This window comes from Rana temporaria, chromosome 5, assembly GCF_905171775.1.
Source record: "Rana temporaria chromosome 5, aRanTem1.1, whole genome shotgun sequence".
NCBI lineage: Eukaryota > Metazoa > Chordata > Amphibia > Anura > Ranidae > Rana > Rana temporaria.
Genome location: NC_053493.1, coordinates 212,983,178 through 213,010,847, shown reverse-complemented (window position 1 = coordinate 213,010,847; position 27,670 = coordinate 212,983,178). Strand labels below are relative to the sequence as shown.

Sequence of the window (27,670 nt, the reverse complement as noted above, 5' to 3'; positions counted from 1 at the left end):
ACGCCAAATTTCCTTGCAAATAATTGTACCGCTTTCAGCATGTTTTTTCAGAAAGAATCATACCGCCAGGGAGGTTAAGAATCTCTTTTATGCAGGTGACAAAAGGATTCCAAAATCAGGGCCAATTGGCCAAGCTAAATATTCCCAGCTGAGTACTACTGGAATATGAGCATATGGGTACTGTTTGTCCAGAGGGTCAATCCAACTATCTTCTAATGTTCAAAGCCAGATTAACTATGGATCATGAACAAAGTACTACGGTAATTATCTGTTCTATTGTTAATCTACAGAAACATCAACACATCATTATATGGTGCCTCTTTAAAGTTTGTTTAGATGTCAAATTTTTTTGTGTTTTAAATACAAATGCATGGTGAAATCTGCTAAACAAAATGTATGCCAAACATTTCAACTACAAGTCAAAATATGTACTAAAGCCGAGTAAAGATATGTTATAGTGAACTGACACCTTAAAGCATACTGCATTGTAGTGTATCCTCTGTTAGAAGGCAGACCGGTCTCATTTTCATCCCTAGTAATCTAACAATGTACAATAAACAAGTTTCCTAGGCATACAATGTCACAGGGACCTGATTTTTGAGATCTTTGCTGTGAGAGTGCATTTTCTTGTTATTGTAATCCTTGCCATCTCATTTAGCTAAAAAAGCACACTGTACGATCTTTGTCTCTGGTATTCTAATCTTTCTGTAAAATCTAGGGCAGCCTTCAATGGCACAAAAGACCAAAGCATACAAATACAGAACTACAATTTTGGTCCTTGCTTTTAATACAAAAGAACCAGGTCAATGCGCAAAATGATTACTAACATAATACTTAAACACTCCCTATTCTCAGATACAGGATACATACGATAATACCATCTTTTTTCAATTTCGTTATTTATATACATATTTGTACAAATAAGGCAAATGAGGAAAAGAACCCGTTTCAGGTGTCTGGAAAACAAAAAATATTCTCCCCCTCAAAATTATGGTGCTGGCTCAGTATGCAAAGTAGCATATAGAAAATAATTCAATCTGGATGGCTGCATTCCAACAACGATTTCTTTATTGGTTAAAAACCATACATCAAAAGATCCAATCAACAGACGTGGCCAACTACAAGAAACAGACGTTTCTTGTAGTTGGCCACCAAATTTGCACACATCTCAGGAGGGATTTTGCCCCAGACCTCTGTGCAGATCTTCTCCAAGTCATTAAGGTTTCAAGGCTGACGTTTGTTAAGTCGAACCTTTAGCTCCCTCCATATATTTTCTATGGGATTAAGGTCTGGAGACTGGCTAGGCCACTCCAGGACCTTAATGTGCTACTTCTTGAGCCACTCTTTTGTTGCCATGGCCATGTGTTTTGGTTCAGTGCTATGCTGGAATACCCATCATTGACCCATTTTCCATGCTCTCGCTTAGGGAAGGAGGTTCTCACCCAAGATTTGACAGTACATGGCCCTGGCCATCATCCCTTTGATGCAGTGTAGTTGTCCTCTCCTCCTAGCAGAAAAAACCCTCCAAAGCATAATATTTCCATCTCCATGTTTGATGGTGGGGATGGTGTTCTCAGGGTCATAGGCAGCATTCCTCCTTCTCCAAACACTGCGAGTTAAGTTGATGCCAGGAGGACCTTGCGGGCACTGCAGGTTTTTAGTGCTTCAAGGCGTAGTGTGTGCCCAGTTGTTTTCTTGGTGATTATGGTCCCAGCTACCTTGATCATTGACAAGATTCTCTTGTGTAGTTCTGGGCTGATTCCTCACCATTCTCACGATCATGGAAACTCCATGATGGGTGGGATCTTGCATGGAGCCCCAGACCGAGGGAAATTGACAGTTATTTGGGGTTTCTTTCATTTGTGAATAATCACACCATTGGTTGTCACCCTCTCACCAAGTTTCTTGGTGATGGTCTTGTAGCCCATACCATCCTTGTATAGGTCTACAATCTTGTCCCTGGCATCCTTGGACAGCTCTTTGGTGTTGGCCATGGTGGAAATTTGGAATCTGATTGACTGATTGCTTCTGTGGACAGGTGTCTTTTATACAGGTAACAAGCTGAGATTAGGAGCACTCCCTATAAGAGACTACGCCTAATCTCAGCTCAAGAGGTTTTCTTTGTGTGTTTGTTGGGTATATATAGGGGAGGTGATCAACTAAAAAATGTGACAGTGGAGGGTATCATCCCTATAGTAAATATATCTCAACAAAAAAAAAGTAGGTAGTAGGATTTAAATACCCCTCCAGCGATCACACAAGTACACTTATGTAAGAACAAATGTGTACAACCTTTTTATTTAACAATAAAATTTTAAAAACACGTGTCAAATTAAGATGGCTTGCATACTGATACCAGAAAAAATTGAGTACTGCCCGTGATACTTTTTTTATTTGCACTAACATACAATTTTTCAGGACAAGCTTGTCCTGAAAAATTGTATGTTAGTGCAAATAAAAAAAGTATCACGAACAGTACTCAATTTTCTCTGTCACAATTGCACTAATACGGCTACAATCACGTCAAGTATACTGATACCAGCAAAACATTATCCACTGCAAACATGTGTAGCTGTCAAGATGAGGAACTAATGATAGGTTAATTTTAACAGTGAGAGACAAAATAACAACAACAATCCAGAAAAATGCCTTTTCAAAAAAGTTATAAATTGATTGCATTTTAACGAGTGAAATAAGTATTTGATCCCCTATCAATCAGCAATATTTCTGTCTCCCGGTTGTCTTCTATACAGGTAATGAGCTGAGATGGCTTGCATACTGATACCAACAAAACATTATACACTGCAAACATGTATAGCTGTTTGTCAAGATGAGTAACTAAGGTCAAGACGTTTTGTGCAAATGACCATTTCTTTAGGACCTCTTAAATAATCACATATCAAGTGGATTCTTTTTTGGAGATTTCAATCTATATACTTTTAATGCATCTAGACCACACAGTATACAGAAATGTACTGGTGGAATATGCAGTGAGGTACAGTCTAGCCGGCACATGGGAGAAAGATCATACCCAGAGCAGAGCTCTTTATACAGAAAGACCCCAGAGCAGGCTTGTTCCTCATACTACCACACCATCTGGAAACTCTGGGGTCTTTCTGTATATAAGCTCTTCTCTGGGGATGATCTTTCTCCCATGGGTCAGTGACACTGTTCCTCACTGGATATTCCACCTCTTCTGCACAAAGCATTCATAACACTAAGATCTGTGTTTTTCGAATGCTTGCAATTTAAAAAAATGGCACTGTTGACATATCATCGCTTCCAGGTTACTATACTGAACAGCCGATAAAAGCCGATCCAGCTTTGTTTGGGTGTCTGGCCAGCAGACATACTGACTGGTAGCTTAGGACTCCTGGTGGGATGGGAGAGCTTGAGCAAGCTGCAGAAGGTAGTAGAAGGGAGTAATAGCAATTGAGCGGCTAGTTAGCTAAAACCGACAGCACACTTCCTGTATTAACCGATTGCCGACCAGCCGCCGTCATTATACTGGTCATCACGATCCAGAGAGCCGTCGCAGCTATACATCGGCTCTTTTAAGTGGGATAGCAGATGCTGTACGATCACGGGCATGAGAGGCAGAACAGGAAAGTGTGTGTGTAAACACACATCCAAGTTCTGTGAGGAGAGGAGAGAGAGATCGTGAGATCCAACTAGCTGGAAACCACGATCTGTCATCTCATATAGTCAGTCCCCTCCCCCCACAGTTAGAACGCACACTAGGGAACAGAGTTAACCCAGTGACATTTACACAGTAATCAGTGCCTTTTTATAGCACTGATTGTTGTATAATTGTCAACGGTCCCAAAAAATGTGTCAAAAGTGTCCGCCATAATGTCGCAGTCCCAAAAAAAATCGCTACCATTACGAATACAAATAATAATAATAAAAATGATATATTTTTAAGGACTTAACATATGTCTGTGCAATGGAGAGCTGTAATATTTGTGTGAACTTGTGTATGTTTCAATAAACACCTTTCTGTTTTAAAAAAAATAATAATATTTAAAAATGCCATAAATCTATCTCCTACTTATTGCGATTTTTTTATTACCAAACATAAGTAGAAGAATACATATTGGCCTAAATTGAGGAAAAAATGTACTTGGGGATATTTATTTTAGCAACAAGTACAAAATATTGGGGGTTATTTACGGAAGTCAAATCCACTTTGTACTAAAAGTGCAAAGTTCACTTGGAAGTGCAGTCTCTGTAGATCCGAGGGGGACATGCAAGGACAATAAAAAACAGCATTTTAGCTTGCACATGATTGGATGATAAAATCAGCAGAGCTTTCCCTCATTTCAGATCTTCCCTTCAGATTTACAGTGACTGCACTTCCAAGTGCACTTTCAAGTGAACTTTGCACTTGTAGTTTGCACTTGTAGTGCAAAGTGGATTTTCCTTTCGTAAATTGTTTTCAAAATTGTGGCAAATAATAAAAACCGCAGAGGTGATCAAATACCACCAAAAGAAAGCTCTATTTGTGGGGGAAAAAAGTATGCCAATTTAGTTTGGGTACATCGTCGCATTACCGCGCAATTGTCAGTTAAAGTGACGCAGTGCCATATTGCAAAAAATGGGCTGGTCATTAAGCAGCCAAATCTTCCGGGGCTGAAGTGGTTAAAGTGCCCCCACTCTGGATGAAGGAGAACAGGGGGGTGCACCTTTGGACCGCAGCATTGTCAGTTTTGGTGGAGGGGAGTGTTAAATGTACTAGCAGATTTAAATACACAAATAAATTAAAGCCAAACACACTTTATAAGCAGTTACTGCAAACATTATTTTTCTTTTGTGGTATGTATTTTACATACACAGATAAAAGCTTATTGTTGAAAGCACCACTGTTAGTGGTAAATTGTTTGTCTCATCCCTCTAACTGCTAACTCGGCAGAAAAGCTTGTTCTGTTGAAGAACGACTGACTTACTAGCCAGATCACTAGGTTAAAATAAAGGAAAGAAAGCGTAAAAAATAAAACAAATACAGCAATCGCATTTAAGATTGATAATAAATGTTTGCTTTTTGGTTTAATACTGCTTTAAAACACATGTTTATGTCATGATTTTCAACCCTTTAAAAAAAGATTTTTCCCCCCAAATATTGATGCCCTGCATGTAACCTACAAGGGTTTTTCTAGCAGAAGTATTTTATACAGACTAATAATAAACAGATGTTTGAAAAGGTAAGCTTGCTCAGGGTTACACATGACCCAATGAAATGTTCATTTTATTTGCATGTGGCGCCTGTATGATGAAAGACGTAGGATTTAAGAGAAGATCTATTCCTAGCCTGGGATTGCTGATGCAGACTTGGACCCAAGTGTTATGTTACCAACTTCTGCCAGAGATGACTGGGATGGTATGAGATCATCACAGCTTTCTATCAAGTGCACTATAGCACACCCCAAGCACTACAGTTGACCATATGGCCATTGTCAAATATGTGAACTGAAGTTTCTGTTTTTCTCAAAATTTTATGTATTAGATATTTTTTCAATTTGATGTCTTTTAAGAAAATATATTTTTTTCAAACCCCTGTACCAATCAAGCAAATCTATGAAAACATCACACTATCGTAATTTTTACTACAATGTAAATATTTCAAGTCCCACTTCTCCTGTACTGAAACTGAGGTAGCAAATACAACAACTTGCACTGTGTTGGTTATAAATGACATTATTTGGCTAGGCAGTACTAGTCACACATTTTTTTTGTGTTGTCTAAAGGCCTGTAGTATAAACAACTGACAATAAAAAGTTATTTTGCTATATACAAAATTCTAAATGTGTATTAAATATTGGATTAAATGATGTAAAGGTAGAAATAAATGCAAAACTGAGCACTGTATGCCTACAGCAATACTGACCATGTACTGCTTGAATTTTTCAATAGTCTGACAAAAGGTACGAGAAAAAATGAAAGCACTGCTAAGTAACAAATATGTAACATCAGTCAAAGGGTTACAACATGCTGGAAAATGTATGATACTCAAAAATGTGTATATAACTCATTTACACTAGTGAGATACCATCACTATGCACTAGTTCTATTCACCGCAGCGGTGTTGTGATGTGCTGGTTCTCATCGTGAACCGCTGTGCTGAAAAAAGGACTGCATTTATGCATGCAGTCCTTTTTCAGCACACAGCACAGTAACACTGTGGTATGAATTGACACTCTAAAAAACAAGGGATTCTGCCTTGTCTATGGGGGTTATTGACTAAAGGCAAATACACTTTGCACTACAAGTGCAAAGTGCACTGCAAGTACACTTGGAAGTGCAGTCGCTGTAGATCCACGGGGGACATGCAAGGGGGAAAAAAACAGCATTTTAGCTTGAACATGATTGGATGATAAAATCAGCAGAGCTTCCCCTCATTTCAGATCTACAGCGACTGCACTTCCAAGTGCACTTTCAGTGCAATTTCAAGTGCACTTTGCACTTGTAGTTTGCACTTGTAGTGCAAACTGGATTTGCCTTTCGTAAATAACCCCCATTGTGTTAGGACGCCGCTGCAAATTGCTGCCCATACAGCCCCAACACATGTGGAGTGAAGGAACCTGTGGGGGTTATTTACGAAAAGCAAATCCACTTTGCACTACAAGTGCACTTGAAAGTGCAGTCACTGTAGATCTGAGGGGGACATGCAAGGAAAACAGCATTTTAGCTTGCACATGATTGGATGATAAAAACAGCAGAGCTTCCCCTTATTTCAGAGCTTCCCCTCAGATCTATAGCAATCTACGTACAAGTGCACTTCTCAAGTGCAAAGTGGATTTACCTTTAGTAAATAACCCCCTAGTGTCTGAGTCTAAAGATATCTGACAGAAAAATTGAAAAAATATCTACGGTAAAAGCCAAATAGCTATGTGACAAAAGTTGTAATTATTGCGTTGCTATCTGTATATGGTAACCAGAAATCGTTTTCAAATATTAATGAAAACATGAATCACCAAATAAGCCACTGTACAGCCAGCATGAGCATAATATATGGTCCAATCATACCAACAGCAAACATTACCATGCCTGTTCTGGTGTTTGCTGAGCATTGAACTGTTTACTTTTTTTTTTTGCATCTTTATTAAAATGTGACAAAATGGCGGTGCGAGGTAATGCAATGCAATACGCTGTGCAAAAAAGAGTGCAGCATGTCCTCCTTTTTTCAGTGCACGCCACAACAGCACAGTGGGTTGAACTGAACTAATAGGACATAAAGCAAATTGCCTTGTCTATGCATTTAAGGCTGTATTTGGCAAGGTTGTCCAGAGCTGCCCAACACATATGATGTGAATAAGCCCTGAGTGCACTAATATTAAACAAACAATATAGGAAAACACCTTGCTAGAAAAGATTCTAATGTAAACACACAAAGTTGTTTTAAATGCAGTGTACAATACGAACTACTGCTATAATTCCTAGAAGCGCTTAAAGACACAAAACAGTGGCTCGTATTGTGATACACCAAGTAAGCATAGGAGTAAAGAAGACTACGGAACAGGAAAATCCTCCTAGACCATGTGAAATCCATACCTTAGTAAAAGATCCCTGCCCCGCTTGCCTTTTCGCTGTACTGCTGCAGGTCAATGCAGTTACTTCCAATCATTCCCTGTTCTTATGATCTGTCTAATGAGGCCAGCCGATGTAGCTTTCCTTTCTTCTACTTTTCTTGCTGGGTTTGCTTCCTCGTAGAAAGTCTGAATGCTAGCAATCACTGCACAGCACTGAGTGAAGACACAGTGCACGCACACAAAACAAGGCTTTCTTCTGCAGGCTGGTATTTCAAGTCTCCCATGTGATATCTTTGGCTGAGCTTGGTTAATTCATCCCTTCTTGTACTCAAAGGAAGTCAAACTTGGAGGATTGCCTTGCAGTACCTGTCTATCAGCGCACACAGTGAACAAGTAGCAACAAATAATCCAGCAGTGCCACTAGGACTGCGTACTTAAAGAACTGTGTGCTGCCAGGACAGCACTTAAGACTTTACAAAGAATACAATTCTATGAACAGCCAATTCTTGGAAAAATAGACAACCTGCTGCAGGTTTCTCTCTGTCTCTCTATACATATTAATGGGGTCCCAACTAACTTTTTCAGACATTACAATTAATTTCCAGGGAAACCTGGTCACTTGCTTAAGTAACTTCAATACAAATTACAAAAAGATAGCTGTCCACAGTCACAAGTAAATGCCGAACCGAGGAATATTAAGAAGCATTTGCATTTTATTAGCATAATGAACTGTCCCTGTATTGAAAGGACATGGTCTAGTACAGTCTTTCTCAACCTTTTCAACACAGAGGAACCCTTCAAATAACTTTCTGGTCTCAGGGAACCCCTTCTAAAAATGACTATGTCTACAACTCATGATACATTAGTGTAGTGGTCAGTAAGAAGAATGCTCCTTACACTTGTGGTCATTGGGAAGAATCCCTTCTCATGCCCCGTACACACAATTGGGATTCCCGGCGGTAAAAAGCCCGCCGGGAATCCCGGGGGGAAAACTGAGAACCTGTTTGGTCACTTTCCCTGTGTACACACCAGAGGTTTTCCCGTCGGGAAATCTGCGGTGAGAGCTTTGGCTGGGAATCCAGGCCGTGTATGCTCTACCGCAGTGTTTCCCATAGGGAAACTGCAGAGAAAAAGAACGCCGGGAATCACGGCAGAAGAAAAGAGAACATGTTCTCATTTTTCCTGCCACGATTCCCGGCAGTTTACCTGTCTGGAAAACTGCTATGGAGCATTTCCTTCCTATTCCATCTGAGCAGCACATGTGACTATAAAGTCACATATGTGGGCATATACCCAATGGTAAATGACAGCCCACTGCCCCCTGCTTCCCTTATGCCCACTAACCAGCTAAACACAGCCTGTGACTGTCAGAAATTTACCTACATCATGTTATTTCCACAAATAATAAATATTTTTGTATGCCAATTTAAAATAGTTTATTGATATTATTTGTTTATTTTTAATCTTTTTTTTCCCAAAGGGGCTTTTTTTTTTTTTAAATGTGACAAGCAGCAGAGAACTAAAAGCTCATTCTGCTTATGTTTCCCTGCAGAAAGGCTGGGAAAGATCTGGGTCATATGACAGTTATATATTGAGTAGGAAAAAAGCTACTTCTTGCATTTTTCATCAAAATAAATTAAAACAGTGTGTGTTTAGTATCACTTTAAAAAAAAAAAAAAACACCCTGGAAGACAAAGGAAGAACATTTAGAACAGCTTACCGAACACCTTACTGAGGAGAAACAGGAAGTGAAAATTCAGACAAAGAAAACAAAGAAAAAAAACATTTAGAAGGGAAATCGAACGAAAAGGTAAGTGAACCAACAATGCACTAGCTTAAAGGAACCTATTTAGAAAATAAAAAAACGAACCTTTAGGCTTACCTGTAGGTTAAAGTGGTTGTAATAGGTTTACAACCACTTTAAGGTATCTTATACTCATCCAAAGTGAAATTTGATTCTGCAATTTGTCTTGGCTAAAATTATGAAGCAACTTGCTATAATTGTAACTTTCATTTATAAATGAATTCAATAATAAATACACTATATTACCAAAAGTATTGGGACACATGCCTTTACACGCACATGAACTTTAATGGCATCCCAGTCTTAGAGTAGAGACTGCAAGCCAGGCCTTCTCATCCACATCAGTGCCTGACCTCACAAATAAACTTTTGGAAAAATGGTCCAACATTCCCATAGACACATGCCTAAACCTTCTGGACAGCCTTCCCAGATAAGTTGAAGCTGTTATAGCTGCAAAGGGTGGGCCAACTCAATAGTGAACCCTATGGACTAAGACTGGGATGCCATTAAAGTTTACGTGCGTGTAAAGGCAGGTGTCCCAATACTTTTGGTAATATGTATATATATATATATATATATATATATATATATATATATATATATATATATAATGGTGCCCTGCTGCTGTGTCTCAGCCAATCAGGAGGGAGAGTCCCTGGTGGCCAAGGGACTCATGGACATCGCTGGTTCGAGATGGGACTCAGGTAAGTATTAGGAGGGCTGCGGCACAGAGAATGTTTTTAATCGTAATGCATAAAATGCATTGAGATAAAACAAAACTTCTGCCTTTAGAAACACTTAAATTATTTAACGAAAAGCAGAAATAAGTGGTCACATTGACCACTCAGCACTGCAGATTACACTGGGAGATCAGCTCCCCAATGGGACTCCACTGACCATGTGACAGTTAGCACCCTAGCAAGAATCTTCAGATAAAATGCAATCTTCAGAGGAAAACTGCCAAATGTAAAGTAGAGCCCTGTTGATTATACTGGGTGAGTTGCTCTCCTAGTATGCACAGTTAGCAGAGCTAATCTACAATTTGACAGGGTGGTCTTTTAGACAGCAGGAGACAAACAGAGAGCACTCTCCTCCACAGCGTCCTGCGTGGGTGCCTCTTCTTCCTTTAGGTTGGTCTAGCTCTGATGAGTACATTGGGAGTCTAGCCAATCTTTTGTTAACCCTGGAGATATATATGCCACCTAAATGCAACATGTACATACCCTAATGAGTGCATAACATGCCATGACTTCTCTTAGCAATGATCACATTCTCTGAAAAACTATCTTTCCAAATTTTCCAACAACTTATAGTACACCAGCAAAAATCCAGTATAGGCAGCTTCAGACCAGACCATCAACATTTTACTATCAGCACAGTTTGTTGCTCAACTGTCTGCTTCCCACAATACAAAAAAATAAATAACCAACATTGATGAATCTGGGAACATGACATTGCTAATATGACAGTAATGGCAAGTACACACGATCGGTTTTCCCTTCAGAAAAAAAAGATCGTTTTCCTGACGGAATTCCTCTCAAGCCTGCCTTGCATACACACGGTCACACAAAAGTGCGGTGAACTTTTGACTGCCAAGAACGTGGTGACGTAAAAGACTACGATGAGCCGACAAAATGAAGTTCTATGCTTCAGAACATGCCTCAAATCGTTTCCGGGCATGCATGTTTTTTTTCCCTTCGGAAAAGCATACAGACAAACGGTTTTCCCGTTAGAATTTTTTCCTGATGGGAAAAAAGTGATTTTTTTTTCCTTCAGTTTTTCTGTAGTAAAAAGTCTGATGGAGCATACACACAGTCGGGTTCCCCGATGAAAAGCTCTCATCGCAGTTTTTCCGACTGGGAAACCGGTCGTGTGTACGGGGCATAAGACGTTTGTAATAACCTCAATCTCTACTATTATAACAGTGAACCTTTGCCGTTGAGAACTTGTATTCTCTCCCTGGCAGAGCAGAAGTGTCAGGCTGAATGTCATCTTGTAAAACAGTTATATCTCCTGCCTGAGCTCAGTGCTGATAACAGACACTCATTTGTCTGTCATGTAACAAACATGATATCAGAATAAACAGGAATGAAAATTAAGTATTCGGCAGCCTGAACAGAGTACCAAATATCAGACTATAGCTCAGCCATTGGTCCTTACAGGCTGAAGTTGGCATGACGTTTCTGCTGTACAGGAAAATAATGTAAAAAATATATAGCCCATGCCTTAGAAACAAGACTGCACTTCATTAACCGCTTCAGCCCCAGAAGATTTTACCCCCTTCCTGAGCACAGCACTTTTTGCGATTCGGCACTGCGTCGCTTTAACTGACAATTGCGTGGTCGTTCGACACTGTACCCAAACAAAATTTGCGTCCCTTTTTCCCCCACAAATGGAGCTTACTTTTGGTGGTGTTTGATTACCTCTGTGTTTTTTATTTTATAAACAAAAAAAGAGCAACAATTTGCGTCGCTTTAACTGACAATTGCGTGGTCGTTCGACACTGTACCCAAACATAAATTTGCGTCCCTTTTTCCCCCACAAATAGAGCTTACTTTTGGTGGTGTTTGATTACCTCTGTGTTTTTTATTTTATAAACAAAAAAAGAGCAACAATTTTGATTATTTTTTTTATTTTTTTTACTTTTTGCTATAATAAATATCCCCAAATGTAAAAAAAAAAAAATAATTCCTCAGTTTAGGCCAATATATATTCTTCTACATATTTTTTGCATTAAAAAATACAATAAGCGTATATTGATTGGTTTGCGCAAAAGTTATAGCGTCTGCAAACTATGGGAAAGATTTTGGGCATTTTTATTATTATAATTTTTTTTACTAGTAATGGTGGTGATCTACAATTTTTAGCGGGACTGTGACAATGCGACAGATAGTTCGGAGACTTTTGACAATTTTTTGGGACCATTAGCATATATACAGCGATCAGTGCTATGAAAATGCACGGATTACTGTATAAATGTCACTGGAAAAGAAGGGGTTAACACTAGGGAGCAATCAAGGGGTTAAATGTGTGTTCCCTCAGCATGTTCTAACTATGTGGGGATGGGAGTGACTAGGAGAGAAACCATATCATTTGTACTACTTCATAGGAAGAAACAATATTGCTCCTCTCCTGTGACAGCACAGGGATTTGTGTGTTTACACACACAAATCCCCATGCTGGCGCTCATGCACACGGTCGCACGTGGCCGGCAGAGATCGCGCCTGCCAGCCACGCGCATCCGGTTTGCCCGCTGTGCAGTGGACACAAGCTCTCTGATGGCCGAAAACGGGTAGGACGCACCCGTATGGGATTTCGCCCAGCAGTGCCATTGTGCCGCAGTATATCTGCGTGACACGGATGGCAACTGGTTAACAAGGTAATAGTAGAGATTTAGATTCTTCCAGTTGACCATACCTGTCTGGTTCTCTTGAAGTGTGAGGTATGAGTTCCAGTTTGGTATGGAGCAGTGCAGTCATCTATTCAATTACATTTTACTGTTGGATAATTATTTATAAGAACAGCATATTTAGCTGCAAAATATGCATTGCAATTTGATGATTCCTAATGTCTTGATTTTGATCCGATGCATCCAAAATAGGTTAAACATTGTGGTTACAATTGAATTTTATTGGGAACTAAACTCCAGTGCCGTGGTATTTAAAAGCCTGAACCACCTTTAATAAAGGTCAGAGGGAAGAGGGACATGCAGGTCGTGCATTCCTCTTGCCATTGCTAATCTGGAAAGTGCTCACAGCCGAGACAAGCTGCAGTTATTAATCAGCCATCTCCTTCATGGCCGTTGTCTCATTGGCAGGAAGGGAGGGGGCTAATCAGACCACATAACTATGCTTAGAAATTACTTAGCAACACGGGACAAATTACTACATGTACTTTGCTCTATCGAGGACAAAAAACGTTTAAAACCAACTGTAAACTTCACTTTTGTTAAGAAAATGCAATCTATGTATGTTGCAAGGATTTAAACAAACTTTGTTGCAGATTTCTACCTGTTTCTGCTCTAAAGAAAAAGCTTTTGGATATTAAATAGGAGAGACTAATTCATTTTAATCAGGTGATGCACTTTCGATTTCCTGATGAGACAAGTTGCAGTGTCTGCATTTCTTTAGAAGTGACGACCCCTTAGAGAGTAGCTCACCAAAAATGAAATTTTTGTTGCAGAGGATGCCTAAAGCCTCAGGCCCCGTACACACGACCGAGTTTCTCAGCAAAATTCAGCCAGAAACTCGATCTGGGCCGTATTCTGCCGAGAAACCCGGCCGTGTGTACACTTTCGGCCGAGGAAGCCAAACGAGTTCCTCGTCGAGCCAAATAGAGACATGTTCTCTATTTCCTCGTTGTTCAATGAGGAAAGTTGGCTCGCCGAGATCCTCGGCGGCTTCACACAGAACTCGACGAGCAAAACGATGAGTTTTGCCCGTCGAGTTCCTCGGACGTGTGTACGGGGCCTGACTTGTATCTTAGTGCAGAGTTCTTCATCCAAACACAAAAATAAACATTTTCCAGTGTTCTGTACACCAACTGTCGCATTAGTCGCATTAGTTCTGTACATGCCCCAGGTCGCATTAGTACATTACATTTTACAGAAGATGACAGTGCTGCAGTTTGAAAAGGAAAGGTAATTTTTAGAAGCAATAAATTACAATATGGCTTGTGTAGCATTTGTATATGCTATATCATTTTTTTATTTGCGATTTTTTTTTTGTCTCACAAAAGTTGAGTTTCCCCTAAAGTAAACGCTACATACTACTTTGGAGAAGAATTAGGTAAGTGGGCATAAAGCATTTGAGGAGACTACACAGCTTGACTAGATCATTAAAATGTCAAAAGCAACAGTGTGGTCATTAAAATAAAGGGCTGTTTCTGTCCTTTTAGTTTAATTGGGCTAGGGGTCTTTTTGTCATATTCAAACTCAGCAGGACCACCTTGGTGGGCCATTTAGTGATGGATTTCAATTAATTATGTGACTTTCTTTATAATCTTCCAATGTCAAGTACCTGCAATGTATTTGTACTTAGTAGTCACATACCCCTATGAATGAACTCCTGCAGATTTCCTACTAAGCATTCAGACAAATTAGGGAGACGTCAATAAAAGGAATTAAAAGTCCTACACTAATTAAACTCTGAACATACTAAGTCTGGAGAGTGAAAAAAAAAAGAAAATGATCAAGAGATCAAGGTATATTTGCTGTGCAATAATTTATACTTGCCATGCACTTTTTTTTATTTAGCCACACAAATGAGGTGGATGTAGTAATGCCCAATACCCCCCAGCCTGGACACTGTACCATTCGAGAAAAGTTTTTCAACATCCTTTGACAGAAGATGATCAATTGGAGACAACCACACACTGATCTAAATGTGGCTAGTTCAGCAGGGAATTTAGATTATTGTTTGGCCAGCTTAAAGTGTCATTAAACCCAAGCTATGAAAAAACTCTCATAACAAAGTGTTTATACTTACAAAGTCACTAAAGTATTTGTTTTGTGTAGTGAAATATACCTGGTTGATCTGACTTTCAGCTGCCTCTCCTATCTTCTCTGCTGTGTCCCCATGCAACCTGAGATTGTGTAGACCAGTGTGTGTCCTCTACAGAGCATGCTCTAATTTAAGTTACCTTATAAGCTTTTAATTTCCTCCTTTTTCTTATATGTGCAGTCCACATAACTATAGAGTCACACATGTTGGCGTTTACACAGTGCTAAATGACAATCCCTCTCCATGTCCTCCTGTTGCTAAACACTATGGGGATGGGATATAGTATGCTGACTGATTGTATTCACTAGGAAACTCACAAAAATCGAATGCAGCGTACACGCGATTAGAATTTCCGATGAAAAAAGTCAGATGGACTTTTTTCATCAGAAATTCCAATCGTGTGTGGGCCCCATCAGACTTTTTTCCGTCAGTGTTTAGAAATAGAACATGTTTTATTTTTTTCTGATGGAAAAAAAAAGATAGGAAATTCCTATCGTCTGTGTGCAACTCCAACGGAGAAAAAACCCACGCATGCTCAGAATCAAGTCGACAAATTGAAATTCATCTTACTCGGCTTGTCGTAGTGTTTTACATCACCGCGTTTTGGACGGTCGTAATTTTGTCTGACAGTGTGTATGCAAGACAGCTTAAATGGAATTCCAACGAAAAATTCCATTGGATGTTAGGCCATTGGAAAATCCGATCGTGTGTACGGGGGATTCGTTTTCATATAAATCAGCGCTAAATATATCAACTGTAATTGCTAATACATGTAAAGTAGAAAAAGGACCTTGGATGCACATACCGTCTGAACAAAGTGAAAACTAATGTCAATCATCTCTGACTCTGCCTACACCACTCTAATGCACAAAAATACACATTTGATGTTCAATAAAGATTTATTGGAAGCTGTACACCAGTTATTTGATATGTATAATCTAATTTGAATTGCTCTTCTGCAACAGTTTTTTGGGTCAGGTGACTGGCACAGCACCAATTAGGGCTTACCAGACACAGACACATACTGTAGAAGCATACACCGAGTAGTAGAGTAATAGAAGCCCCTTCTAAAGATCTTACTCTGCAGATGCCAAAGAACAGGGAAAGATCATGTAACTAAACAACGTTGCTGCAAGAGTAAGGTACTTATAGAATTTATTAAAAAAATTAAATGCAGTGCCATAAAATATAAAATGTATGTGAATGGACTATGGCAATTAACACTTTATTTTTTGTGTCAGCCTCTAGCATTACAGAAACAGCTCAAATAATTGTAAATATTGCTCAAAATTGGGATTATTCTTGGATTTCAGTACCATTTCCATGGCAGAATGATGTGCTTTCAAAAGTTATTATTATCGGCATTACTGTTTATAGTAAGTTTATAATACATTATATGATATGTTAGTGTAACACAAAAAAAACACTATACACGGATATCTACAATGCCACTAAAACAACACTTCTCTCTGCTATAGGAAAGTACAAAAACTCTTTAACCTGCTGTGAGGCAAAGGGGAGGTGACATGCCTGAGCGACATACCAAGAGGGCACAAATATGTAAACGATTGAATTAAAAATATGTGAAGAATGCCTTTGTTAGATTTTATAACTCTGGGTACTTAGCATTAAGAAAAGGGAGGATGCAGGAGGCCAAAGAAGACAGCAATTCTAAGGGGGAGCAGGTTATTCGTGAATAAAAAGATTTATTTAGCAATTAAACCATTGTGGCATGCAAGGAAGTTGAAAAACAAACTTGTCTTCATGCACCTTAAGAAAACATTTTGTAAGAAAAATATTAATAAAAAAGCAAAAACCTAAAAAAACAGCACAAAATTAGAGCATTAAGAGTCATCAATTGATAGCACAAAAACTACCAATTCCATATTAAACTTCTGAACGTATAATTCCAGGAGTTTCCCTATTGCACTCAAATCAATAATGGGCGAGTGAAAAATCAAACAAAAAACCTGAATATCCAGGTTAATGAGGATAGAATGCCTTCTGTGAATTGGTTTAAAACCTACACAAGTAAACAAACCGGGACAATGGCAAGCATCCTAGGTCTATGATTAAAGGTTTGCAGGCACTGTACTGCTGGCTTATAGAGACACGTGTTTTGGGTTTTAGACAAGGTAGAATTTTACAAGCCAGGTTACAGTATGCCCATGGCCACACTGAGAAAAGAGGACTAATGCAAGCCATACACAGCTCAAATTTAGGCTGATCTCTCCATGGTCAGTCAAAATGAAACCAATTCAACCCCCCAGTTCCACAAAAGTCAATTGAAAAATGAAAGGAGCTGAATGAAAAAATGTTGGCCACGCAGTGAAAGCATCCAATCAGACAGTGACTGCATCCAATAGGTGCTGTGGCTGTAAAAATACAACAACCAACCGCAGAGATTGCTCTAACCACACTGTTCTGAATGAGAGAAATCTAAATGGCCTGTCTAATGCCACGTACACACGATCTGAAATTCCGACAACAAATATTAGATGTGAGCTTTTTGTCGGAAATTCCAACCGTGTGTAGGCTCCATCGGACATTTGCTGAAAAATTTGAGCGCTGGTTCTCAATTTTTCCGACAGCAAAAGTTCTTGTGGGAAATTCCGACACACAAAAATCCTTCGCATGCTCGGAATCAATTTGACGCATGCTCTGAATCATTGAACTTAATTTTTCTCAGTTCGTCCAAATGTTGTGTAGTGTTGTACGTCACCGCGTTCTTGACGTTCGGAATTTCCGACAACATTTGTGTGAACGGTTTTGTTGTCGGAATTTCGCCGTGTGTACGCGGCATAAGAAGCAGAAAAGCCATGCAAGCCAGACTATAGCAAGCAGCAAGGCTACCTGAGCACTACTCATGGTAATTTAGCCAAGAGAGCTAAACATTTCCAAGCTTCAGAAATATTTTGACATACTGAAAAATTGCTGCTCTGCATTGAACCAATATTATCTTTTCTATAAATAAAGGGAAAAGACCTTTCATCAACTGAATTGTATATAACATTAGAGCAGCACATGATTGGTTCAGAATTGGCATTTCTCTGTGCCTGTCTCTTCTAATCAGTGCTCTCCAAACTGCATCCTACAGGCCAGATGCCTTTTCTTGCCTTTATCTGGCCCTTGGGGCACCATTTCTCCTACTGATACAAGGCACTATTGCTACCACTGACATCAAAGGTGGAGCATTTTTCTTCCTACTGATACCAACGATGGGGCACTATTCACTTCACGGACACCTACAATGATTCCTTTCACTGACACCAGCAATGGGGCACTATTCCTTCCACTGGAACCAACGATGGGAAACTGTTCCTCCCACTATCGCCAATTATGGGGCACTATTCCTACCATTAATACAAATTTTTCATCCAACCAATACTAATGATGGGGTATTACTCCTTCTCCTACTCACCCTGGGAGCCTTGTAATTTTCTTACTCCCACTGACAACCAAGCCTGAGGCATTTTAGGCTGACTGATGCTGGGGTATTTTTCACTCCCACTGACCACAAAAAGTCTAAAAGAACCATAATCTGGCCCCTTGTTTAGAAAGTTTGATGGAACCTTTAACGACTTTTTAAGCAGTTACAGGAACAGTTTTTTTTTCCTTTTGGAAAAAGGTTTTACATAATTAAATAAAAGCTGACCATCCTGTCAATGGTAAATTATTTGTGTCAACCCGCTAACGGTTACTTTGTCTAGACAGCGTGGTCTGTTAAAATAAGTTGAAAAATAATATACTGGCTGGATCACCAAATGAAAAGATACCTAATGGAGCCACCGCTATAGAAATACTTTTATTAATTGTCAAAGGAATACTTAGGGCCAGATTCACAGAAGAGATACGACCGCGTATCTCCTGATACGCCATCGTATCTCTGAGATACGCTTGTCGTATTTATGTGGCTGATTCATAGAATCAGTTCCGCATAGATAGGCCCAAGATCCGACAGGTGTAATTGACTTACACCGTCGGATCTTAGGATGCAATTCTAGGCCGGCCGCTAGGTGGCGATTCCATTGCGGTCGGCGTAGAATATGCAAATGACTAGTTACGGCGATTCACGAACATCCGCTTTACCCATCGCTCTAACTTTACGTTGTTTCCGTCGAGATACGCCGCGTAAAACTAAGCATGCCCTCTAGGTGGACTAGCCAATGTTAAGTATAGCCGTCGTTCCCGCGTCGAAATTTGAAAAATCACGTCGTTTGCCATTTACGTTAACGTCGAAACCAATGACGTCCTTGCAACGTCATTTAGCGCAATGCATGCGCAGTACGTTCGGCGCGGGAACGCGCCTAATTTAAATGGTGCCCGCCCCATTTGAATTAGGCGGGCTTGCGCCGAGCGGATTTACGTTACACCGCCGCAAGTTTACAGGTAAGTGCTTTGTGAATCAGGCACTTACGCTGTAAACTTGCGGCGGTGTAACGTAAATGGAATACGTTACGCCGCCGCTGCGTAACGGAATTCTCTGTGAATCTGGCTCTTAGTTTGTGCTCATGTCAAGCACGCAATGAAATGGGGGACATTTTTTCTACTTTTGATGTTTTATCTATGGCATCCTTCTGTGTAATAGAGCTGTTGCTTGGTGATTGGCAACTCAGACATCCAGCACTGACACATGGGGGCTGGAAAGAGTCCTTTGCAAGCTTCAAGCCAAGACTTGGAACTTACACATGGCTTCCTCACCTTTGCACCTGGTAGCTGAACAGAGCCAGGGGGAGTATTGTGAATATAAGAGGCTGGTATAAATAATAATAAAAGGAATCTGTGGCTTTGCATTGTTGTAAACTCAAAAAAGAACAATGTTTAATGACTGTACAATATTAACTCCCTATGCAAAGCAAGCTGCAGAAATACCAATTCATGCTTCTATTTATTATAAGTACACTCCCAGGATAGGCAATCTACACTTTACTTGTGATTCATATTTATTTATTAAGCTACACTCCTCAGATGAACGTGTTTCTACATGAAACAAAAATTAGCAAGGAACACCTGAAGCTAAATAGTTGTAAAATAAATACATATATACATAACAGAAAGTGGTAAAATACTGGACTATTGTCACTTAATTGTGCAGAACTTCATCTTACCTTGTGTACATTCGGCTTAATGCAGCGAACAAAGAATGGATTTGATGTGCTCAGTGTTGCCATTAGGGAATGCAGAGAAACCTAAAATAAAGAATAGATTTATAAATAATCTTTAACTAAACATAGTAAATTTTACTATTAGGTTTTTACCACGATCAATAGGTGGAATGACGTGACTGCTTTTCTCATATTGCCCTCTAGTGGCTAATGTGCTAGTAGCATGGGAAAGAAATGTATTAAATAAAACGTTACATGAAGTTCAGGAGAGAGACTCAAGTATTTTAGATATCATATCTCAAGCATATTTTAACTTTAGCAGGAAAATGTGAGAAAACCCCACTATAATGTTTGCTCTTGGTTCCCATTCACAAACTCCGGGGGAATGCTCCTAGCGCGATGACCTCACACTTGCGTCATTCCCAGGAGTTTGAGGAAGCAGGATTGATTGATCTGTTTTAGCTACAGAGAGAGAGTATATGGGAATTTGATAAGCAATCTATCTGCCTATGTGAATGTGAGTGTTCTTGATTTTTATTGTAATAAACCTGTGTTTTATGAAAAGCACAATGATATGTCTTTGTTTTATTGAGCTCTGCTGGGACTGTTGCTAAACCTGTGCAGAAGGAGTAACCCTTGAGAGGCTGGTGTGACTACAGTCCTAAGAACTGTGCCTAGAGACAGTCTGAAGGAGAGATAAGAAAGGATTAACCCCTATGGGGTATATGGCTTATGTAAGCTCCTGTAATTTAAGAGGTCCAATATTCCAGGTGAAAGGGCATGATTGGTGGAAGTGTTTCACCATGTGGCACACATGCAGTTATGGGAAGGTTTCACTGAAAATAAAATGAAGAAATATAGGACTGACAGATACATGTTTATATAATCACACACATAGGTTGGACTTCATGGACTTTTTTCTACCTCACTTACTATGTTAGAAGTGACTCTTGAACCACATGGATTGCACTTCATTCATTATGCACCATTAGTAATCTATTACACATGGGTGTTCTAGCAGTAATTATGTATATGTATGGTCACTATTGATAATATTATATTATATTGTCTGTTCACATATTTATCACTTTATGTTATATAGTGGGTTGTGCTAAATAATTGGTTTGGATGTTGGATTGTGTATTTAGAAGAGCTGTGCTTTATTTATTGATTTGGCATTTAGATGTGAATTACTACTGGTATTTAGCTGCCTTTAGGTGTTGGGCCCCTTTCACACTAGAGGACCGATCGGGTCCACCTGTAAGTATTTCAGGTGGCCCCTTCACCTTTATGGAGTGCCAGGTGTCAATGGACATGTGTCCGCTTCCACTTCAGCTCCATGTGGAAGGGGTCTTAGGGTTTAAGATTTAAATTTTTGTTTGCCGTGTGGGGTTTGGGGGTTTGGTTATAGGTTTGTCATAGAGCAGTACACATGACCACAAATAAAGTGCATTGTTGATTCCAAACAAATGGAAGTGAGAAGGAATAGGTGAAGTTTGAGGGCTCACAGAGGATGTTAGGAGGCAAAAAAACACAGTAAGATTTTTTTTTATGAAAAAGTAGTTTAAAGGGCATACAAATAGTGGATACAAATAGTGGATGTCTATATATTTGTATTTATTTATTTTTGAGCACACAGAGATCACATATTGGGGTTGATTTACTAAAGGGGAATCCACTCTGCACTACAAGTACACCTGAAAGTGCACTTGCAAGTGCAGTCGCTGTAAATCTGGGGGGAAGCTCTGAAATTAGGGGAAGCTCTGCTGATTTTACCATCCAATCAAGTGCAAGCAAAAATGCTGTTTTTTATTTTCCTTGCATGTCCCCCTCAGATCTACAGCGATCGCACTTTCAAGTACACTTGCAGTGCACTTGTAGTGCAACGTGTATTTGCCTTTAGTAAATAACCCCCCATTGTCACATTAACTGATTTGATTAATTTTTTTAGCATCTCTTTAACAGTTGCGATTCACTAAAATCATTCTCCTCTTCTATGTCTAGGTCCTGTAAATATGTGTGTTTAGATCATTTTTTTTGAAAACACAGAGATCACATTTTGTCACATTAACTGTGATTTGATTAATTTTTGCAGCATTTCTAACAGTTGAGATCACTAAAACCATTCTCCTCTTCTATGTGTAGGTCCTGTAAATATGACTGTATTAAACTACAGAAAAGCTGTTTGTTTAATGTAGTTTTCGTTGCTCTGCATGCGCTATTAATAATGTCTTGGGACGGTTCATAATTACACACCTTAAACTGTAGGCTGACTGCAGGTTTCCTGTGCTTGGTTCCAGACTTTAAAGTGTCTTGATTATTCCGACTTGAAACGTGTTCAAATAGATCATATATGAAATCAAGCCTGGATAAAGAAGTAAGAAAGAAACATACATTTTGTGGCAACTCATTAAAAATGGCATGTTATTATTTTCACAAGAAATGCAACAAATGACAGGGCAAAAAAAAGAAAATATGAATGTGGACCATTAAATAATACGCTACAATTTTAGTAAAAATGTGCTTATTTCTTTCCATTAAATATAACCTGCTGTGCCACAGCTTATATCCTGATCACATTGGGACTGTTTTACTAAAGGAGTTACTTATTCCTCAAATTTTTGGTTTACTTAAACATCCAACTAATATTGAAAGATTCTTATAGGTAGCTGATCTGACTTCTTTGGATGAATTAGAAAGACATTTCTTCTCCATAAAGCCTCGTACATACGCTCGGTTTTCTCGGCAAGTACGAGCAAGAAAACTGCTGGCAGAGCTTTCTTGCCGAGTAAAGTGTGTACGAGGCTTTGAGGTTTCTAGTCAAGAAAGCTGCCCAGAATCTAGACGAGAAAAATAGAGAACCTGCTCTCTATTTTCTCATCGTGAGATTCTCGGCAGTGTTTTCCTGCTGAGAAACCCGAGCCTGTGTATACTTACCTCTCCATGGAAACCCGCACATGCTCGAAATGACTTTGAAGCTTGCGCGATAGCTTCCAAGGCATAGGTAGGGTGTAGCAAGATGGCTGCGACAGCATGGAATGTGACAAGTGGATGCTTGTTGTAGTCGATGATGTCACCACGTTCGTGCCATTCAAAAGAATGGCGGTTCTTTTGAATGGAGTGTCTGTACACTCGGCCGGCAAGAGATTCTTGCCAAGAAGCTCGTCAGGAAAAACAACGTTTTTTTTCCTGACGAGATTCTGGGCCGTGTGTACAGGGCTTCAGGGTCAAAATTGGCCATATTTGTCAAGTGTAGGATGTTCCCCAGCATCCATGGTGCAGCTGCTGCTGTCTGCCTCTCAAGCAGCTGAAGTTCAGATCGAGGGAAAATGTCCTTATCCATTCTTTAGGCAAGACATGACAGAGTTAAGGGAGGACTTTCACTCAATCTGAATTGCCTGGTAAATTTGTTTTGTGCAGGGAGGAGATCTGTACTAAGAGTTGGGGAGATCTGTCTGTACCAAGAGGGATCTGTACTGGGGGTTAGCTGTACTAAGGGGGGATCTAATACAGAGAATATCCCCCATTGGGTGGGACTTTAATGACTTGAAAACAATTATAATATCTTAAAAATGTATACATTTTATTTTAACTTCATAAAAAAAATCATTTTCAGAATGAAATAGCTCCTTCTTCAGGGAGCTGTTCTAAGGGTGATCTGTATTGGTGGGGCGGTACTAAGGGGCTGGGAGTTTTATGCTGGGGGAGCTGTAATAAGGAGAGGAGAGATCTGTACTGAAAGGTGGGGGGGGGGTTCTGTACAGGAGGGACTCTGCACTGGGGAGAGCTGTACTGGGGAGAGGGATTTGTACTGGGGGGAAGATGTACTAAGGGGGGATATTATGCACTGGAGGGAGCTGTACTAAAGGGAAGAGATTTGTACTTGGGGAGGTGTACTATGCAAGGGGGGTAATTGGGAGTTCTGTACTGGTTCTGCACTCCCAACACCTGCGCTTTGAGCAATATGCACTCCTAACCACTGCGCATTGTGTGCTATTTTTTCTATTTTCCTTTGGCTGCCCAGGGATGAACCCCTCCCCCCAAAAAATGGTCTATGTCCCTGGCTGAAAGAGATTTTTGTTACCCTTTTTAAACTAAACCTGCTGGAGTTTATGAGATTCTGAACTTGGAAATCTTTTTTCAACTTTAATATTTTAACTATGGATTTATGAACATGCACAGAAAATAACGTACCAGACTGGTAATATGCTAACATGACTAGTATTGATGTTTGTTTATTAAGATATTTAATTTAAAGATAATTTAAAAGATACATTCATTTTCTGAGGACATTTATTGGAGGCCTAAATGAGCCAAACAGTCCTGCAGCTGATCACTGACTTTAACATTTAAATGAACAACTGAGGCCCCGTACACACGTCCGAGAAACTCAACGGGCAAAACACATAGTTTTGCTCGTCGAGTTCCTTGTGAAGCCGCCGAGGATCTCGGCGAGCCAAGTTTTCTTATTGACTAACGAGGAAATAGAGAACATGTTCTCTATTTGGCCCGACGAGATCCTCGTCGGTTTCCTCGGCCAAAAGTGTACAGACGACCGGATTTCTCGGCAGAATACGGCTCCGATCGATTTTCTGGCTGAATTCTGCCGAGAAACTCGGTCGTGTGTATGGGGCCTGACACATTCTTCTACAACACTAACTAATGTATTAAGCAGAGAGACTCTCAAATTCTAACACTACACTAATTCTAATTCTAACACTAAGACTGGCGACTACCATATTGATTTTGGATACCAGCTGTTAAAATCAGTTTCTAGTAGAAATTATCAATACGTTTTTCCTATTTCCTACTGCCACAAGATGGCAGAATTGCTATTAGGTGAAAGAAAGACAAGTACCGGTAGACTAAAACACATAATGAATGAAAGTGGTTCTAAAGACAACATTATTGTCAGGATCCCTACAGAGCCTGGACCGGCTCTGTGACATTAGCTGACAGCGGGATTTAGCACGCTGTTGGCTGAATCTGGATCACAAGAGTTCAGAACTAAGTACACCCCTGTGACCTACAGAAGTATGGCTAAAAAAGCTTTGCCAATACTTATGCTTTAAGGTATGAAACCTTTCAAACAGCTCTGCTGTCAATAAAATCCAGTAAAAAGGGAGTGGAGAGTGGGGCTGAGATGCGCTATGTGTGTGTATAGAAATGTCTGCCCCCATAGCATGGGCTTGCTATGGGGCAGACACTGAAGAGGGTGAAAGGATAGTGCTGGCAGGGGACCCACAAAGAGGAGATTTGGGGCTGCTCTGTGTAATACAATTTTTAATAAAAAAAAAATAGCTTTATTTAATGCTTTAACAAACAGGTAAAAACGTGTTCTCTGATTTTGATGGCACATAAATGTATCCACAAAATCTATGGGACAAAATTATATCCTAGGTATTAAGGGATGTTGAATAAGTAAAACAATAAATTACAGCAGTGGCGGCCCATCCATTAGGGGCGCACTGGCGCTGCCCTCCCACTCATGCATCCGGCCCCCTAATCTACATGCAGAGCGCCGGCGCATGGATTCCAATTGGGGGAGGGGGATTTGAAGCACGTGATTAGAGCCAGAGGCCCTAATAGGCTTCAAAAAGGGTGAGCTTCGGGTGCAGAGCACTGCGCACCAAGCCCACCCAGTTTGTGATAATAGCGAATGAACATTCACTATTGTCACACTAATTTTCCTCTTGGCCAATCAGGAAACGGGTCGTGAGACCCGTTTCCCAATTGACCGAAAGGAGAAGCGATCCTTTTGACCTAGAGGGTGGAGGGAGGAGATGCAGGAGAAGTCCGACCCACCAGCCGCCGCTGCTCCCGGATGAAGGTGAGGAACCTCTCATCCATTGTCCTGCCATCCGAGTTGGAGTCTGAAACGCGGGACATTACTTCAGGAAGCCTGACCCACCAGTCGCCACTGCTTCCAGCACTCCCTGGCTTGGACAGGGGAGATTGGAGTTTCTATCTGTGAGGGTTCTGCCTTCCCACCTGAAGAAATATGTTGCATACATCTATCTTCCATTATGTATATTCAGTAGCCATTTCATATCTAAGCTAGTAACACTATTATTTACTGTTAGTTTCTATTTCCTAGCCTCTAGTTTCGATTTCCTAGACATCAATTAACCACTTAAGGACCGCCTCCTGCACATATACGTCAGCAGAATGGCACGGCTGGGCACAAGCACGTACCTGTACGTCCTCTTTTAGTGCCCAGCCGTGGGTCGCGGGCCGCCGGAGTCCCGCGATCGGTCCCCGGAGCTGAAGAACGGGGAGAGCTGTGTGTAAACACAGCTTCCCCGTTCTTCACTGTGGTGCTGTCATTGATCGTCTGTTCCCTGATATAGGGAAAGGCGATCAATGCTGTCACATGTCCAGCCCCGCCCCCTACAGTTAGAAACACATATGAGGTCACAGGTAACCCCCTCAGCTCCCCCTAGTGGTTAACTCCCAAACTGCAATTGTCATTTTCACAGTAAACAATTCCTTTTTAATAGCATTTTTTGTTGTGCAAATGACAATGGTCCCAAAAATGTGTCAAAATTGTCCGATGTATCTGCCATAATGCCGCAGTCACGAAAAAAATCGCTGATCGCCGCCATTAGTAGTAAAAAAAAATATTAATAAAAATGCAATAAAACTATCCCCTATTTTGTAAACGCTATACATTTTGCGCAAACCAATCGATAAACGATTATTGGGATTTTTTCTACCAAAAATATGTACAAGAATATCGGCCTAAACTGAGAAAAAAAAATGTTTTTTTATACCTTTTTTGGGGGTATTTATTATAGCAAATATAAATTTTTTTTAAAAATTGTCGCTCTATTTTTGTTTATAGCGCAAAAAATAAAAACCGCAGAGGTGATCAAATACCACCAAAAGAAAGATCTATTTGTGGGGAAAAAAGGACGCCAATTTTGTTTGGGAGCCACTTTGCCCAATTGTCAGTTAAAGCGGCGCAGTGCCGAATCGCAAAAACTGGCTAGGTCCTTTACCTGCATAATGGTCCGGGTCTTAAGTGGTTAAACTAAGTTTCTGTATGACTCATGAAGGATGTAACCTTTTAGAAGCTCCTGCCTACATCACATATGCCTCGTTTCCACTGAGCGGATCGGTTCGGTACGGTACGGTTCGGTACACTATTTTGGGTGTTTCCATTATGAAAGTGTGCCATAACACCAAACCGTATCGCACCATTCTGGGTCCTGCTTCAGATGTGGGGCCATAGAAAATGGAACGGTTTGGTTAGGGCGGAGCTACAATACATTCCACTGATTGGTGGACAAGCTAGGCAATTTTTTCTAAACCCTGTATGGTCCCCGACGGTCCGATTTGCAGTGGAAACGCTCAGCAGAATAGACCGGACCATTTTAACTGTTCCAAACTGTACCGACCCGAACCGTTCCGCTCAGTGGAAACGAGGCATTATATACTTTTGCTGTAAGAATAAACGTCAGATCACTCTGAGAAACTCTACCTTTGTGTGCGTGTCTGAAGTTTCTACAGAGTGGTCTCCAGGAATCCTGCTGAGTTCAAAGGGCACCTTATGCAGATGGGTCGAGTCTATCACCACTAGCAAATAAATCTTTACAGAATGGGGGCTCGCCTGGAATCGGTCATTTATGTTGGGTAAGTAAGAGATCTGTCTCCTGCGAGGGGGGGGGGGGGTGTTGCAGGTGTTCCCCACCTTCATGTTAATATTGGCACCCATTCCTACATGCTGTTGAC

At 40.3% G+C, this 27,670-nt stretch overlaps 1 protein-coding gene across 1 annotated transcript in view; it reads right to left on the bottom strand.

Annotated features, from left to right (window-relative positions):
- The window catches only part of LOC120940588 (unconventional myosin-X-like), a 287,319-nt gene that overhangs the window by 88,405 nt on the left and 171,244 nt on the right, over positions 1 to 27,670 (bottom strand). Inside the window, exons 18-19 of the mRNA XM_040353535.1 lie at positions 22,193 to 22,301; positions 19,940 to 20,020 (exon numbers count right to left, since the gene is read on the bottom strand). Coding sequence (XP_040209469.1) covers positions 19,940 to 20,020; positions 22,193 to 22,301 — 190 coding nt within the window. The remainder of the gene's footprint in view (positions 1 to 19,939; positions 20,021 to 22,192; positions 22,302 to 27,670) is intronic.